An 18,683-nucleotide genomic window follows, 5' to 3' on the forward strand; every position below is an offset into this window, starting at 1 on the left:
GTATACTGATGAGTTGTTTTATGGTATTACAGGATAGGAAAAGGCAATGTGAAATCGCTAAGCTTCAAAGAGAAAATCAGAAACAGTCCAATGTTCTTAAAAGAAAATCAGAGGAGGTAAGAATGGCCTAGATTTAGAAATATAATGTAAAACTTAAATCTTGTTTCAGTAGCATTAAGAACTTCATTTATGATTGGTAAATTTGATTTGAAAGGAAAGCCATACAAAAGACAGTATGTTTTGTAACATTAATTCTTAGCAGAGTAGTGTAAAGTCACTATCTATGGAGGTCTTAGATTCCACTGGCAGTTTTAGTTCTGATTATCTCCCCTGATTAGTACGGATATGAAAGTTTCAGTAAACGCAGCTCATGCTCAGTTCCCAATAAATTAGCAATGGTCACAACCATGCTTTCTATAATTTCAAAATATTGTTAATGTTTTTCTTTTCATTTCTATTCTTTAATGGCCATTTGGATTTTGAAGACCTTTTAAAGAATTTTTAAACAAAATGGAAAAAAACAAACAAAGAAAACCTTCCATTTATGTACAGGCTGCTGCAGCCAACAAACGTCTGAAGGAAGCCCTCGCCAAACAGAAGCAAGTCCTCGCTGAGCGTAGTTCTAAGTTACAGCAATCGGATGCGTCATCTATTGGTAATAGGGTCCGGGTAAGTACCAAAATTCTCCAGGTACATAAAAATGCCACAGTTACTGACTCATATAAAAGTATTCTTAGTTTGAGAAGGTTTGATTTGTAAGAAAAGCATGCATTAAGATCTGGGTCGGCACTATACAACTTTCTCAGAGAGATTTTTTACTCAAGTGTATGATTTTACATAGACTTGAGTTTAAAAAAATGATCTGTGAAAGATTTATGTTACTTAAAGATGCTCCATCGCTGTCAGAGCATGAATGATATGCATCATTTGAACAATAATTGCTGTTTAATTGTGTATATATGTGTAATTAACACAGAAAAAAATAATATAGGATGATTTGTTTTGTTTTTGGCACATGCACAACCAGTAATTCATTTCATATAGGACATAGTGCCGTGGAATTTTTTCAGGACGCAATTAAATATTTCAAAGGTTAAACTTTCCAATGGTGTTAATGGTGTAAAGTAAGTGACTTAAATATCTGAAGAAAAATACTAATTTATCTGCTCCTTTTCTGATAGAGAAACAATACCAACCATCAGCGGTATAGCATCTTTAACTTCGAAATTTCTGTTAAATTCTGTCATGCTTTTCTATGGAGAATTTTAAGGTAAGTTAATGAAACTTGGATCAGGTATAATACAATGTCATGAGACATTCTCTATATATTTATTTTTCCTGGAATAGTGAATTGGAGTAATTATGCTTCTGACTGTTGGAAAAAGGTTTAAATGACCTTTTAAAATTGTTGTTTGTAATTTTGTTGACAGAGCTGGTTGAGTCATGAGTTTGAGATTCGTGTGAGTATCAGAGAGGCTAAGTACCACCTAGAGAGTCTGCTCAATGATCGTAAAACACTGTCAGAACAACTCCGCCAGCTCAAGGTGAAAATAGGAGAGGAACCACCTAAAAAGGTATTAAAATTGTATCATTCATGAGATCATAAACGCTGACCAATGCACAAATTAAAAAGTTATCAGATCGTCGGACAGGAAGTAGAATTATTACTTGCTCTGGGTTTTCTTGTGTTATCTTGAAGGTCTTAAAAGTGAAGTTCCCTGTTTCTGAGCCATGCACACATTATGAATTATTACATTATTTGTGAATGTAATATCATTTGAAATAGGAGCAGTAAGATCTTACAGACATGACATTTTAGCTTAATATGGTTTTAGAAATTTGCATGGGAGGATTCCAACTGCTATAGGGTGGAGGGAAGTTTTGAGGAGGAAACAACTAAGAAAGAAATTCAGGTTGTTGAACAAGAAATCAATTTGAGGTATGTATTAATAAACTTTAAGGTGAGAAATCTACCTAAATATTCCAGGGGTTACTTTCACTGCTGTTATATACACCCCTGGACTATGTCATAGCAACACTGAAGGCTCTGCTGGCAACTACAGATGAGATGAGACAGGTAGTTTGGTCTTTTATGTTTAAAAATAGCTTTGAAATTGAGTGTTTACTTCAGGTTTACTTTGACATAGTCCAGGGGTAGATATCATGACAGTGATAGCAACCCCTGGAGTATCAAGAATGGTGAGTAATATATATTATTCCTAAATTTTAACTAAATGTGAAAGAAGAATACCCATTTTTATGCGAGTATACAAACTCATGTATAGATATTTGAAATTTTCTAATTCTATCGATTATTGTAAAAGTAATATAAGTTGTTTATAACAGTCTGGAAGAGATGTAATCAATTTATGCTTAAAACGGTATAATTTGGTATATCTATGACAGGAATGCACAAATCTCTGACCTCCAACAGAAGATAGTGGATGCTGACCAGAGTAAGTAACAGGCTTCACTATAATCACACAGAAACTAAAATGGTAGTCTATTCTACATGGTTAGTGCCGTGTGTGACTCGGTAACATAGTAACCATGTTATTTGAGATCATATTTTTTTAGTTTGGATATGGCAATTAATAAGTATTTAATGTACAATTTAATTAAAATTTGACTTGTAATTGCATTTCACTATGCTCCAATACAAGATCTAACAACTCCCCATTCGGAGTCCCCTACAGTTAGCAAATCAGCGTGTCGCATATGAAACCTTTGGTGTGGTTGAATCTCACGGAAATATAAACACCTTCTAGTTACATATAATATGTTTCGAGATGTTCAGATTCTAGGCCAGAGGTCATGCTGAGGTGACCCCAAACGGGGCATTGTTAGATTATCATTGGAGCGTAACATAACATATCGTAAAGTATCGTAGCGAAGCGGAATTACGAGTCAAATTTTTGTATTGCCCACAATGATAGTTTGCAAAAGCTATACTATGGTGTTACTGTTCTGGCGGTAGCATTGTCATTAACATTTCACTTCAAATTTTTGCGTTTAGCTCTGTTTCTCTAAAACCATAAATCCAATCCTAACCAAATTTCAAACATATCTAAAGAACATCATTATCACCTCAACACACCAAATTATTGCATGATTCTTTTTATTCTGTGTGATGCAGAGGCTGTGAAACTTCGGGATGCTAAACTAGTTATAAGACTTGACTTTAAAGTTTTGCATTTAGCTCTGTTTCTCAAAAATTGTAAATCCAATCCTAGCCAAACTTTACACATAGCTAAAGGACATCATTATCACCTCAACACACCTAATTGTTCACGATTCATTATAGGGTGTAGGATTCAGAGGCTGTGAAACTTAATGATGCTAAACTATACTTAGCTCTTTTTCTCAAAAAGTATACGTCTAATCCTAAACAATCTTGGAATATAGCTAAAGGCCATCATTATCACATCAACACACCTAATTATTGCAGGATTCATTTCAGGATGTGGGGTTCAGGGGCTGTGAAACTTAGTGATGCTAAACTATACTATGTTTTTAGGTCATCTGTCCTATTGTCACCATGCATCGTCGATCGTCATGCGCCATGTGATGTGCGCCGTGCAAAAGGCCTAGAGACCTGGTATTGGGCTTATGACATACTATAATAAATGGCTACCATGTTTATTCAAATGAATGACCTTGACATTCATTCAAGGTAACATGGGTCAAATAGGCTAAAATCTTTAAAGGACTTCTTATGAATAATAAGATATTTAGGAACATGATATTGGGCTTATGATATGCTGGAATGAATGGCTACCATGTTTGTTCAGATGAATGACCATGACATTCATTCAAGGTAACTGGGGTCAAATAGGCTAAACTCATTAAAAAAACTTCTTATGAATAACTAAGAGGCTAGAAACCTGCTATTGAGCCTGTGAAATGCTTGGACGAATGGCTTCCAAGTTTGTTCAAATGACCTTGACCTTCTTTCAAGGTCACAGGGGTCAAATAGGCTAAAACCTTTAAAAGACTTTTTATCAATAATAAGAGGCCTAGAGACCTGATATTGGGCTTTTGACATCTCTAAAGACTGGATATTGGATTTGTAGCATGATGGAGATCAAGGAGCCTTCATCAATTATATCAGAACATCTATTAAAAAAGTTCTTTTGTATTATTTAACTGTTTGCCACTACTATATTGTTTGAGGTGTTGTATTGTGCCAATGGTCAGATGACCACTTAGGCCCATGGACCTCTTGTTAAACATTCCTATATAGTTATATAATAAATCAACAATGAGGTACGGCAATACTTATAATTAAACGTAGTTCTTATAATTAGATTGTATTTATTATTGTGTGTCTTTATTATTGAATAAGATTGTGGAGTTTGAAAATAATATCTGGTAAAACACAATAACTAATTGAAGAAATCAAATGGAATGGATGTTTAAACTGAATAACAGATTTATACATATTTACAGATAAAATTAACAAGGGAGGTAATCAATGATAATGCTAAAACTCATTTTCTGTTCATGTTTTAGACTGTAAAGGAAAGGCAACTTGGGAGAGCCTCCACACAATGACAGAAGCTAAATGTGGGATGAAATGGTTGCTTGAACAGGTGAGCTATCATTACAGACACTCAGGGTTTTTTTTCTTCGATGTCACATATTGCCTGCACACTGCTAACATGGATATTTCTTGTGTGTGGACATTTTCACTATATCAGTTTTGAAGTATGGTAATTTAACGCTGTACTACTTAGTCTGATGATTAACATGTAGATATATTCAGAAAGATTTGATGAACGCTATATTATAGGAAAATTTCCACTGTAATTAAATCTCAACTTTTCATTGCTGTAAAAGGCTGTTACAGGAATTGCATCTCCAGTAAAAATGAATGATCATCAATGTTGAAGTCCAATATTCATCACTAGATCTGAAGTTTAAATGAGATTGAAAGCCTATCTGAAGTTTAAGTGAGATTGAAAGCCTATCTGAAGTTTAAGTGAGATTGAAAGCCTATCTGAAGTTTAAGTGAGATTGAAAGCCTATCTGAAGTTTAAGTGAGATTGAAAGCCTATCTGAAGTTTAAGTGAGATTGAAAGCCTATCTGAAGTTTAAGTGAGATTGAAAGCCTATCTGAAGTTTAAGTGAGATTGAAAGCCTATCGGACGAGTGAATGTTGACATCACGCTTGTCCGTCGGACGATTGAAAGCCTATCTGACAATGACTATATGACCTACACCTTATTAATTATATCGAAAGTTTCTCGGTAAATTTATATAGGGTTTGATATTCGTAATCTGTTTCTTAAAAATACGACGAAGCAATGATAAGCTTTCGTTTTCTGCATCATTCTAGGAATTCCCGACTTTCGTTTTCAATGCGCATGCGCATGTTTAAGTGTAGACATGAATAAATCCGAGGTCTATTGATATCGTAATCAAGAGTCTAGAGGTGTATCGAAAAAGAAGATGTCACAGCGAAATTTGCTTCAGTATTTAGCGACATTCGCCTCAAAAATTGATCTTACCATAAGCTAATGGAGTTAAAAATAATATATACTACTACATTGGAAAGTAAGTTTAAAAATATCGACCCTTTAAAAAAGATATCTAAGTGAATAGAAAGCCTATCTGAATGTGTTTAAGTGAGATTAGAAAGCCTATCTGAAGTTTAAGTGAGATTGAAAGCACTATCTGAAGTTTAAGTGAGATTGATAAGCCTATCTGAAAGTTTCAGCAAAAATAGAAATGCTATCTGAAGTTTAAGCTGAATTGAAAGTCACCTATCTGAAGTGTAAGTTGAGATTGAAAGAGCCTTATCTGAAGTTTAATTAAGATTGAAAGCCTATCTGAAGTTTTAAGTGAGATTGAAAGCCTATCTGAAGTTTCAGCGAAATAGAAAGCCTATCTGAAGTTTAAGTGAGATTGAAAGCCTATCTGAAGTTTAAGCGAAATAGAAAGCCTATCTGAAGTTTAGGTGAGATTGAAAGCCTATCTGAAGTGTAAGTGAGATTGAAAGCCTATCTGAAGTTTAAGTGAGATTGAAAGCCTATCTGAAGTTTAAGTGAGATTGAAAGCCTAATCGCATTTCTTAATTTCACCGTTGTTCAGGCTGTCACATCTCGAGTAGATGTCAATCGTGCACAAAGTGAACTGCGTGATGCTCAAATGAACCATGTCGACAAGAAAGAAGAGATTACAGTGCTAGAGGAGGAATTGGTGTCACTGAGGAAAAAGCATGATGCTGATATGACAGAGCTGCAGAAAAAACATGAGGAAAAGGTGAGAAAACAGAATATCCAATATCTGTCCCGTGGCCGAGAAACATCACAGTCTATAAAAGTGGTAGTGTCTGCTCCTGCTTGCCGCTCAGTATACAGGGAGTAGGGCGACTGGTTCGCCCGTTGTTCGCCTGTTGTCAGTATAATGTGACCGGGTTGGGCGTGTTGCTTGGTGTCTTTGGCAGCATGCTTCAGTGATATAGGATTATAAAAAGGGCAACAGTTCCACTATACAAGAAGACACAACATGAATATACCGCAGTCTCCCAAACCAAGCACCTTGCACCACATACCCTCAACACACCGCATTCATAGGAGGCCGTCCTTACATGACCCTAGATGTTAATAGGACTTTAATTTATTAAACAAACGAACAAACAACTCTGGTCGAGATAATCATACTTTATATAATCATATACACAATTCTATTTTATTTCTGACTGATTTTGTCTGACCAGGTACTCTACCTGCTACAGCGAGTGAAGAGCAACCCTGGAGATGGGGACTCACAACAGACATTAAATATCCAGGTAAGAATTAACTTGAAAATGCTTCACCCCCGAAGGAGCATAAACAACACCCATTATTTGAACAATAAATGATGTTTCATTGTGTGTATATGTGTGTCTAATGACACAAGAATACATATACAATAATTTCTTTTGCTTTTTGTTTGTGTGTAATCACTACTTCATTCCATAATATATGGCCTAGTGCCATGGATTTTTTTCGGGACTTAATTATTTTGAATATTTTCATCTTGAAACAAAATAAGAAACTCAAACTTTTCAATGGTGATAATTATGTAAAGTAAGTCTCTTTAGTAACTTAAGAAAAATACTAAATTGTCTGCTTGTGTTTTCGATAGAGAAAAAATACCATTCATCAGCGGTTCTTTTGCTTCTGTCAATTATACATACATGTAGTTACTGTTCAGTATAAAGGTTACTGTTCATTGTAAAGGTTAATGTTCATTGTAAAGGTTACTGTTCAGTATAAAGGTTACTGTTCAGTATAAAGGTTACTGTTCAGTATAAAGGTTACTGTTCAGTATAAAGGTTACTGTTCAGTATAAAGGTTACTGTTCAGTGTAAAGGTTACTGTTCAGTGTAAAGGTTACTGTTCAGTGTAAAGGTTACTGTTCAGTATAAAGGTTACTGTTCAGTGTAAAGGTTACTGTTCAGTGTAAAGGTTACTGTTCAGTAAAAGGTTACTGTTCAGTATAAGGTTACTGTTCAGTATAAAGGTTACTGTTCAGTATAAAGGTTACTGTTCAGTGTAAGGGTTACTGTTCAGTATAAAGGTTACTGTTCAGTGTAAAGGTTACTGTTCAGTGTAAAGGTTACTGTTCAGGTTACTGTTCAGTGTAAAGGTTACTGTTCAGTATAAAGGTTACTGTTCAGTGTAAAGGTTACTGTTCAGTGTAAGGTTATGTTCAGTTAAGGTTACTGTTCAGTATAAGGTATTTACTGTTCAGTATAAAGGTTACTGTTCAGTTAAAGGTTACTGTTCAGTGTAAAGGTTACTGGTTATTCAGTATAAAGGTTACTGTTCAGTATAAGGATGTTCAAGGGTTACTGTTCAGTGTAAAGGTTACTGTTCAGTATAAAGGTTACTGTTCAGTATAAAGGTTACTGTTCAGTGTAAAGGTTACTGTTCAGTGTAAAGGTTACTGTTCAGTGTAAAGGTTACTGTTCAGTATAAAGGTTACTGTTCAGTGTAAAGGTTACTGTTCAGTGTAAAGGTTACTGTTCAGTATAAAGGTTACTGTTCAGTGTAAAGGTTACTGTTCAGTGTAAAGGTTACTGTTCAGTGTAAAGGTTACTGTTCAGTTACTGTTAAGTAAGTTACTGTTCAGTATAAAGGTTACTGTTCAGTATAAAGGTTACTGTTCAGTATAAAGGTTACTGTTCAGTGTAAAGGTTACTGTTCAGTATAAAGGTTACTGTTCAGTGTAAAGGTTACTGTTCAGTGTAAAGGTTACTGTTCAGTATAAAGGTTACTGTTCAGTGTAAAGGTTACTGTTCAGTATAAAGGTTACTGTTCAGTGTAAAGGTTACTGTTCAGTATAAAGGTTACTGTTCAGTATAAAGGTTACTGTTCAGTATAAAGGTTACTGTTCAGTGTAAAGGTTACTGTTCAGTGTAAAGGTTACTGTTCAGTATAAAGGTTACTGTTCAGTGTAAGGGTTACTGTTCAGTGTAAGGGTTACTGTTCAGTATAAAGGTTACTGTTCAGTGTAAGGGTTACTGTTCAGTATAAAGGTTACTGTTCAGTGTAAAGGTTACTGTTCAGTGTAAAGGTTACTGTTCAGTATAAAGGTTACTGTTCAGTATAAAGGTTACTGTTCAGTGTAAAGGTTACTGTTCAGTGTAAAGGTTACTGTTCAGTATAAAGGTTACTGTTCAGTGTAAAGGTTACTGTTCAGTATAAAGGTTACTGTTCAGTGTAACAGGTTACTGTTCAGTATAAAGGTTACTGTTCAGTGTAAAGGTTACTGTTCAGTATAAAGGTTACTGTTCAGTGTAAAGGTTACTGTTCAGTGTAAAGGTTACTGTTCAGTATAAAGGTTACTGTTCAGTGTAAAGGTTACTGTTCAGTGTAAAGGTTACTGTTCAGTGTAAAGGGTTACTGTTCAGTATAAAGGTTACTGTTCAGTGTAAAGGTTACTGTTCAGTATAAAGGTTACTGTTCAGTATAAGGGTTACTGTTCAGTGTAAGGTTATGGTGTAAGGTTACTGTTCAGTATAAAGGTTACTGTTCAGTATAAAGGTTACTGTTCAGTATAAAGGTTACTGTTCAGTGTAAAGGTTACTGTTCAGTGTAAAGGGTTACTGTTCAGTATAAAGGTTACTGTTCAGTATAAAGGTTACTGTTCAGTGTAAAGGTTACTGTTCAGTATAAAGGTTACTGTTCAGTGTAAAGGTTACTGTTCAGTATAAAGGTTACTGTTCAGTGTAAAGGTTACTGTTCAGTGTAAAGGTTACTGTTCAGTGTAAAGGTTACTGTTCAGTGTAAAGGTTACTGTTCAGTATAAAGGTTACTGGTTCAGTTATAAAGGTTACTGTTCAGTGTAAAGGTTACTGTTCAGTATAAAGGTTACTGTTCAGTAGGTTACTGTTCAGTTAAGGTTACTGTTCAGTGTAAAGGTTACTGTTCAGTGTAAAGGTTACTGTTCAGTGTAAAGGTTACTGTTCAGTGTAAAGGTTACTGTTCAGTGTAAGGGTTACTGTTCAGTGTAAAGGTTACTGTTCAGTATAAAGGTTACTGTTCAGTGTAAGGGTTACTGTTCAGTGTAAAGGTTACTGTTCAGTATAAAGGTTACTGTTCAGTATAAAGGTTACTGTTCAGTGTAAAGGTTACTGTTCAGTGTAAAGGTTACTGTTCAGAGGTTACTGTTCAGTGTAAAGGTTACTGTTCAGTGTAAAGGTTACTGTTCAGTATAAAGGTTACTGTTCAGTGTAAGGGTTACTGTTCAGTGTAAAGGTTACTGTTCAGTGTAAAGGTTACTGTTCAGTGTAAAGGTTACTGTTCAGTGTAAGGGTTACTGTTCAGTATAAGGTTACTGTTCAGTGTAAAGGTTACTGTTCAGTATAAAGGTTACTGTTCAGTGTAAGGGTTACTGTTCAGTTAAGGTTACTGTTCAGTATGTAAGGTTACTGTTCAGTGTAAGGGTTACTGTTCAGTGTAAAGGTTACTGTTCAGTGTAAAGGTTACTGTTCAGTGTAATGGTTACTGTTCAGTGTAAGGTTACTGTTCAGTATAAAGGTTACTGTTCAGTGTAAAGGTTACTGTTCAGTGTAAAGGTTACTGTTCAGTGTAAAGGTTACTGTTCAGTATAAAGGTTACTGTTCAGTGTAAGGTTACTGTTCAGTGTAAAGGTTACTGTTCAGTATAAAGGTTACTGTTCAGTGTAAAGGTTACTGTTCAGTATAAAGGTTACTGTTCAGTATAAAGGGTTACTGTTCAGTATAAAGGTTACTGTTCAGTATAAAGGTTACTGTTCAGTATAAAGGTTACTGTTCAGTGTAAAGGTTACTGTTCAGTATAAAGGTTACTGTTCAGTATAAAGGTTACTGTTCAGTGTAAAGGTTACTGTTCAGTGTAAGGGTTACTGTTCAGTATAAAGGTTACTGTTCAGTATAAAGGTTACTGTTCAGTGTAAAGGTTACTGTTCAGTATAAAGGTTACTGTTCAGTGTAAAGGTTACTGTTCAGTGTAAAGGTTACTGTTCAGTATAAAGGTTACTGTTCAGTATAAAGGTTACTGTTCAGTGTAAGGGTTACTGTTCAGTATAAAGGTTACTGTTCAGTATAAACTGTTCAGTATAAAGGTTACTGTTCAGTGTAAGGGTTACTGTTCAGTGTAAGGGTTACTGTTCAGTGTAAAGGTTACTGTTCAGTGTAAAGGTTACTGTTCAGTGTAAAGGTTACTGTTCAGTATAAGGGTTACTGTTCAGTGTAAGGTTACTGTTCAGTGTAAGGGTTACTGTTCAGTATAAAGGTTACTGTTCAGTGTAAAGGTTACTGTTCAGTGTAAGGGTTACTGTTCAGTATAAAGGTTATAGTTTACCTGTGTATCCTTAAATAACTTTGATTGTAAATTTTACACATTGACTGATATTTAGGTTTAAGTTGATACACATGTATCATTTATAGAGAACGAACCTTCTGAATTTATCAAGGTATGAACATTTTATGACAATTTGTAACATTACTTGCTTGCATCCATTGTGATTGCACAAATGATTTTAAGTTCCTATCTTAAACAATTTAATTTCTCTGCTTTGAAAATTTAGAAAATAATTTAAACATCATTCCTTCAGCAACAAGAAATACAGAAGCTTGGTGCATTACACGAAGAACTATCCAAGAAGACAGAGGAATGTGAGAAATTAAAAAAGGTTGGTATTTTATCATTGACTACTGTATATGGATTTTTCTCAGCTGGTTCAATAAAATATTTACCAGTCAACTGGATTCTTATATGAATCATACCTAGGCCTATATGGTTGATATTTCTTGATTTCCTTCTATGTTGAAAATAATAGATAAATTCTATGTCTGATACCACTGAACCTTGGGTGAGGTTGTAATTTCTTTTAGCAGTGAAATTTCTGACTAGGACACATTTATTGACTTAATGAGAAATTTTGAGGCTATTGATCTATTATCCTTCAATCATTTTTTCTCTCTTGTCAGTGATTACTTTTGTAGAGGAAATATGTTCACTCAGTGAGAATCGAGAATGATAAATTCAACCACTTTCTGTCAAAGTTATCAGCAATATCTGCAAAAAGACAAATTTCCCAATATATGACATACATATCTTGACATTGGTAACATTCTGTGTAATAACTAAAATTTATTCAGACTTATCGACCACAACAGTTTAACCTCTTATAGACTTTTGTTCCAAAAACATTTTTCTGCAATTTCTTTTTAGGTTCAAAATTCACTTATAATAAAAAATAGGCTATTCCTATTCACCGTATTTCTCCAGTTAATTTAAAACTTAAAGCAATTCTGAATACTGTACATAAAAATTCCATCTTGGAGACCACTATTGTGGTTTGAAGGTCAAAGTTCATTGTTACTATATGTGTAATAAAAAACTTGTTTCCAGGAAATTAAAGTTGCAGTCAACATGTTTTTAGTTGAATTTATGTTTGGGGTAAAATTTGTAATGTCTGTTTTCTTTCAAAACGTTTCTACTATAATTCACTATTAATTTGCACATTTCAGCAACTGACCAGAGTGACGTATCAAAATCTTGTCCCTGTTACTTATTAGAGGAAATTGTTCACTCAGTGAGAATCGAGAATGATAAATTCAACCACTTTCTGTCAAAGTTATCAGCAATATCTGCAAAAAGACAAATTTCCCAATATATGACATACATATCTTGACATTGGTAATTCGTGTGTAATAACTAAAATTTATTCAGACTTATCGACCACAACAGTTTAACCTCTTATAGACTTTTGTTCCAAAAACATTTTTCTGCAATTTCTTTTTAGGTTCAAAATTCACTTATAATAAAAAATAGGCTATTCCTATTCACCGTATTTCTCCAGTTAATTTAAAACTTGAAGCAATTCTGAATACTGTACATAAAAATTCCATCTTGGAGACCACTATTGTGGTTTGAAGGTCAAAGTTCATTGTTACTATATGTGTAATAAAAAACTTGTTTCCAGGAAATTAAAGTTGCAGTCAACATGTTTTTAGTTGAATTTATGTTTGGGGTAAAATTTGTAATGTCTGTTTTCTTTCAAAACGTTTCTACTATAATTCACTATTAATTTGCACATTTCAGCAACTGACCAGAGTGACGTATCAAAATAAAGCCCTGTCCTTATTACCAGACATTGACAACCCAGAATCTTCTCCCTTCTTCTCACCAGAAATCAAGGTAAGTTCTAAATCTTTATATTATGTACCATGATTGTTTATCATATTGTATTATAGGCCTGAAAACTGAATGTATACAAATTCTCATTCTTCTCATCCATTTTTTATATATTCATCACCCTTATCATTATAATTGTTTTTCAAATCAGCCTCATTGTTCTCATTCATCTTAACCATTTATCATCATTCTCATCAGCAAACACTAAATCATTTTTTTTAATATACCCTCAGCAGTGTATCATTGTTAAGAGTTTTTCACTAGGTACTGCAACAGTGTGGAACAGCTTACTGAAGTGTTGTGTGCGCTAAAAACTTAAAATTGATTTTAAAATGAACGGGATAAACATTGGAAAAACATCAAGTTATTTTATAATTTCAAGGCTAGTTGATAACTTGAAGTGATGTTACAATCAAAAACTGTTAAAATAAAGTATGTACAGAATAGTGTTAGATTTAGAGGGTATATTATCTGTACCAGTAATCTTATCATTAAATGTTTCAGTTAAGGTATGTTACTTTTATTATTTCTTCTTTCAGAAAAAGAAAAGATCAGTGGCTAAGCCACTCAAACAGAAGACAAGTACCAGTGATCTGGCCACATTCAAGGATTGGTCAGATGAGAGTGACCATGATGGAAGAGTATATAGTGATGATAAAAATGACCCAGATTGGGTTAAAACACCACTCTATACTAAACCATCTACTAATAATGATAAGAAGAGAAGACCTGGACGTAGGACTTTGGTTCCAAGGTCAAGAAAAAGCTCATTGGAAGAGATGTCCGATGTGAGTAGATTATGGGTACATGGATGGTACTGTGTTGTTAAGACATGGTATCGAAAATTTTAACTTCACTGTTGAAATGATTTCACGAAGAGGAGCATATGTCGTAGTTTTATTTACATCTGTCCCGTCCTGTAATTATCGATGGAATAGAAGTGACAACATTTATGGTACTTCACTCTATATGTGCCCAGGGCGATTAAAAATTGAAACAAATAAGAGGCGCTTGATAGAACCAAATTTAGACTAGCCTTTCATTGAATTATTGTATATAATAAACCATAAATCAATTTACAAAAGAAGTCAATAAAGAAACCTACACAATATTTATATTTTCCGTCTGCATTTAATACAGTGTAAGAGTGAGAGGTGCTATTGGGGCACTTATTGTGTCAATTACAGTAGGTCTTATAGACATATCAGTTTTTGTCATATTTAAGAAAGAAAATTATACAAGGCAATTTTAAGATGAAATTAAGGAAAATATATGGTAAATTTAAAAGAAACTACTGCTTTAGTGCAGTGTATTTTGACATAAATATTGAATTACCATCTTGTAGAAAATACATTGTTTCTTAAAAGACTTTTTCATCAAAGTGATATGAATGATTTGTTTTATCAGTAAAGATCAACTAGCTCTCATTATGAATACCAAACTGATGGTGTTGTGAAAATATTTCTCTTATTTTTCTGTAGGGCCTCCCCAATGATACGGCTTCTTCCTTGAACAGCACATACAATCTGGAGGAAAACGCTGAGGCAATGAACCCACCAGCAGCCGCAAAACCCAAGAGATCCCGTAAATCAAAACGTGTCCTGGACAATATCGTCAGTAACCAGAGTGTACGAAGCTCAGATGAGTTTGAACCATTACAACAGAAATCTGTCAGTGAAGACAGTGAGGACAGCTCATTGATAAAGAAAATGAGTCAGAAAAAGCGCAAACTTCTCAATACAAATAACAGTTTTTTCACACCTTTGTCATGATCAGAAGTGAAGTTTTCTTAATTGCTTTTCTAAGCTAGAAGATGCTATTGTAATCTTGCTGCTTTCTGTGCCCTGCTCCTGAAAGTAGCTACTGGTATCCTTGATATTTTACTTTAGGGGTTACTATCACTGTCATTGGATCCACCTCTGGACTATGTTATAGGATGCCTTTCAGTACAATGAATACTAGACGATTATGCCTGGAAGTCAAGACAATATGGAATTATACTAGAAAACATTAATTTCTCTGATTATCCTCTTTAGAAAGTGATAAGCCTTGGTAATAAATCATGGAGTTTTGTGAAATGAGCCGTCTTGAAAATCAGGAAAATTTCAGTATTCAAATGAATTTCACTGTTTCCTTATCTGTGGGTTATTTGTAAGAAAAATAAAACAAATGCTTGTATGGTTGGTTGAGTAAATATGGAATTGGATCTTTAAAAGATTAAAAAAAGATATACTATACATGTATATGTAAAGCCATTTTATTCTAGTTCATACAGATTTTTTAACAACAAATATTTTTGGGCAAAACAGGAAATTATTTCTTGAGTGGAACTATTATGCCTTATGCATAAATTAACAATTGTAAAATCAGAGTTAGTTTATCTCTTTTCAATTCTGACTTGCACTTATTAGAGTGGTCGGGTGGTGTATTGGTAAAGCCGCTCGCCTTTCACCTAGTCGGCAGGGGTTCGATCCCCGGCACGGTCGTGAAAAGGTTAGGGGTCACCTGCCCGATTACGTGGGTTTTCTCCAGGCACTCCGGTTACCTCACACACTAAGACCCCTCGTGCGCTTACATCCGGGCCATCGAGAGTGATTTACATAAGTTGTATAACTTGTTTCTCAATCAATGTAAAATAAACAAAGTTTATATTCAAAAATAGTAACACTAATACTTACCATATTCAACCCAATAAGTACCCAGGGCATGTAAAAAAATGGGAAAAAAATGAAAAGGTGCTTATAAGATGAAATTATGGACAATTTATACAATTTTGTGTAGTTTTGGTCTTTCTTTATGCCTGAGCAATTGAAATCAAGGCCTCAAAAAGATTGAGAGGCGTTTATAGGGACATGGGCATTTATTGGCCTTGAATACTGTATGTTTATTCTGAATATATATATTGAATATATTTTGATATATTTTGATTTTATTAAGAATCAACCAAGAGTCATGTAATAGGCAGTGTAGTGGCATACATTTAAATTTTCATACACATTATCATTTAGTTTCGTAAAATTATACGGACACAGTGGTTTGGGGTGCAATAATATTGTAGTATATAATACGTGGGTTTTGAGATACCAAAGCAAAGTCAATAAAGTACAATTTTCCATCATTTAGTCCCAATTTCCGGTGATTGTGATGTCACAAAAGTCACTTCAAAATATGACATCACAATCACTGGAAGATGCATGTGGGATTAATCAACGGTAAATCATACTTTACCCATATCAATTTGGCATCTCGAAACCTAGGTATTAACATAGCATATTACATTCTACTTTATCAGATAGGAAAATACTGTAAGTCAATTTGTGTGTGGAGTTTGCTTGTTGTGCGAAGTGGTTCTTTGTAAACAAACGGAAAGATTCTAGAAAAAATGCATGCTTATGCGTAGTGCCTTGAGGTATTTTTAGTGATGTGCATGTATTTTAAAATTGTAGGATATATCAGAGAAAAAGTAGCAAGGTTGTGCTAATCATTTAAATGTGTTATTTTGTAGGTAGCTCTACCTATGTATCTAAACTCTGATACCAAGGATTATGTGACTGATTTTTCCTTTGTTTATGAGAATCTTAAAATCATGATAATATTGTTTGGCTCAATGTTACATGTCGTTGTTTGTTCTTGCCAGGAAATCCTCATCATTATCATATCTTTATGAATATCCCCAGTATTATAAATGATTCATTTTTCTAAAAGAACTTCATTTTATGTCAAAAGATTTTAGCAGGAGATCTATATTTTTCCCTGTCCAAGAGTGTGGCATAATCAGCAAACAAGTCTGTCTATCCATATATCATCCATTTCTTTCATGCCTCCTCAGTATCCTGTACCGCTTCTGCCATTTGTCTTTCTTCACAGTTTGGTATCCAGGCCCAAACATAATTGTTGTTATACCTTCAACTTTATGAACCCATGGCCTCAGAATAATGCTGTAGATGTCATGTTCCTTAAGTAGATCATTGACTGTGACCCATATTTTGACAACAGGAGCACTGATTAGGGGCTGGGTGGTAGTACACCAGTAGACATTTTGATAAATATATTATATGAATTACATATGTAAATGTTAAATGTACATACATGTGATTAAATAAATCTAATTAAAATGTACATGTATATCGTATTCAACCGAATAAGTGCTTAAGTGCCTTCTCCCTTTTTGAGACCACAATTTCTCTAGATCTGGCCTCAATTCAATTGCAAACTAAAAGTATGAAATCTGTGTAAGTTTCCCTGTTATCAATTTTTATTTTGCAAATGGATTGATGGCTTAATTATTTTGTACAATAATTATGTGAAACCTCCAGGGTGGTCCAAATTTGATCTAATTAAGTCGCTCCTCATTTTTTCAAATTTTAAGCAACGTGGATGCTGATTGGGTTGAATACAGTAGTAACTTTTCACTGGTGTCCTGTTTCTGTTTTCTGTATTTTGTCTTTTTCTTCTATTCTTTCATTCCTCACTTCCAACTGTGTTAATAAAGTATTGTTATTAATTTTGAACTTACACCAGGTATTTCTAACTTAAATTGATTAAGAATTTGAATCCATTGATGAAATATCTGTAAAAGTGTAATTACTGTACATGATAAACACTCTAACATAAGATAAAAGCTCAAATGTACAAATATTCACCAGATATATAATATGAAATATGATATCAATTTAGAAGAGACTGCATTGTGAAGTGAATTGTGAATGATCTTAATACTGAAGTAAATACATACATGTATGTAAATATCTTCTCTTAAAAGTTTTTAAGAGGTATTTAAGCACATTCAGAATGGTTTGAGAAGTGAACTTGATACTTTTTGAGAAGTGAACTTGATACTTTTTGAGAAGTGAACTTGATACTTTTTGAGAAGTGAACTTGATAGTTCAAGTGATAGAACAAGTTTTCCTAATATTTTATGATATATAAGAAAATTATGCAATTTCATGATTGTCTGATGGTAAATGTTTATTATAAAAGGTTTATGAAGCAAAGACAGACAAATTTTCAAAAAGTGTTGGTGCTTATTAATTTCATTTCCATTAAATCACAGGGATTGGATTTGGTGCAACACAAATTGTACTATGTACAAATTGTATGTACTATGCCCCTGCTGTATTTTTGTTGTAATGATAACAACCAAAATGTAGCTATATGTATATGCCACTAGTCTGTGGATAGATTTACTTTACTAGTTCACACTATCAGATATTTCTGGATTGACATGTGCAAACATTTATTTTGATGATTATTTTATTTATAGCCTTGGGTTATAGGTTTTGATGTACATGTAGAAAATGACACTGAATATTTTTAGCCTGCAATTGGAAATAAAATTTCTGATTCTTTGCCATTTTATTTTTGATTTTTTAACAAGACATAAATAACAAATTTACAGCTATACAATCTAATCAAAATTCAATGTTCATTATCTAGTCCTTACGGAGTGTATGGAGTAGATAATGAACATCAAACTTTAATTAGATTGACAGCTATAAGCCCTTTATTTTTGCATATACATGTACAGTCATTGTTGTTCCAACATATTCACAAATACACAAATTTGTGATTAATAGTCAGTCAAACCTGTCTATATAGACCACCCAAGCCATTAAAGATGCTCCACCACCGACAAATGGTCTTTTTCACTATCAAAAACAGGAGCAGACGATTTAGTATTTTTCTTCTGTTACAAAAGTTACTTACTTTACACCATTACCACCATGGGCAAGTTTGAGTTTCTAATTTTTTCTTCAAGTTAAAAATATGAAAAATAATTAATTGCATCCCGAAAAAATTCCTTGGCACTATATCCTATATGTAATGAAGTGCTGATTGCGTATGTACCTAAGGCAAAATAAATTATTTTGTGTTATTTTTTGTGTTAATTAGACATATATATACACGATTAAACACCAATTATTGTTCATATAATGAATATCATTAATGCGCTGTCAGCGGTGGAGCATCTTTAAGAAAAAAGTCTTTATAGCCAGGTGGTCTCTATAC

The 18,683-nt window shown here is 33.7% G+C and overlaps 1 protein-coding gene across 2 annotated transcripts in view; it reads left to right on the plus strand.

The window, feature by feature from the left end:
- Positions 1-18,022, plus strand: part of LOC138328123 (chromosome-associated kinesin KIF4A-like) — a 43,854-nt gene extending 25,832 nt beyond the window's left edge. For both annotated transcript variants that reach the window (XM_069274763.1, XM_069274764.1), the window contains exons 17-28: positions 33-116; positions 553-669; positions 1,431-1,574; positions 1,836-1,939; positions 2,407-2,456; positions 4,513-4,592; positions 6,094-6,264; positions 6,722-6,793; positions 11,089-11,166; positions 12,582-12,677; positions 13,214-13,462; positions 14,156-18,022. In XM_069274763.1, coding sequence (XP_069130864.1) covers positions 33-116; positions 553-669; positions 1,431-1,574; positions 1,836-1,939; positions 2,407-2,456; positions 4,513-4,592; positions 6,094-6,264; positions 6,722-6,793; positions 11,089-11,166; positions 12,582-12,677; positions 13,214-13,462; positions 14,156-14,446 — 1,536 coding nt within the window. In that variant the 3' untranslated portion in view covers positions 14,447-18,022. The remainder of the gene's footprint in view (positions 1-32; positions 117-552; positions 670-1,430; positions 1,575-1,835; positions 1,940-2,406; positions 2,457-4,512; positions 4,593-6,093; positions 6,265-6,721; positions 6,794-11,088; positions 11,167-12,581; positions 12,678-13,213; positions 13,463-14,155) is intronic.
- The last annotated feature ends 661 nt before the right edge of the window (positions 18,023-18,683 follow it).

Source organism: Argopecten irradians, chromosome 7 (genome assembly GCF_041381155.1).
Source record: "Argopecten irradians isolate NY chromosome 7, Ai_NY, whole genome shotgun sequence".
Taxonomy (NCBI): Eukaryota; Metazoa; Mollusca; class Bivalvia; order Pectinida; family Pectinidae; genus Argopecten; species Argopecten irradians.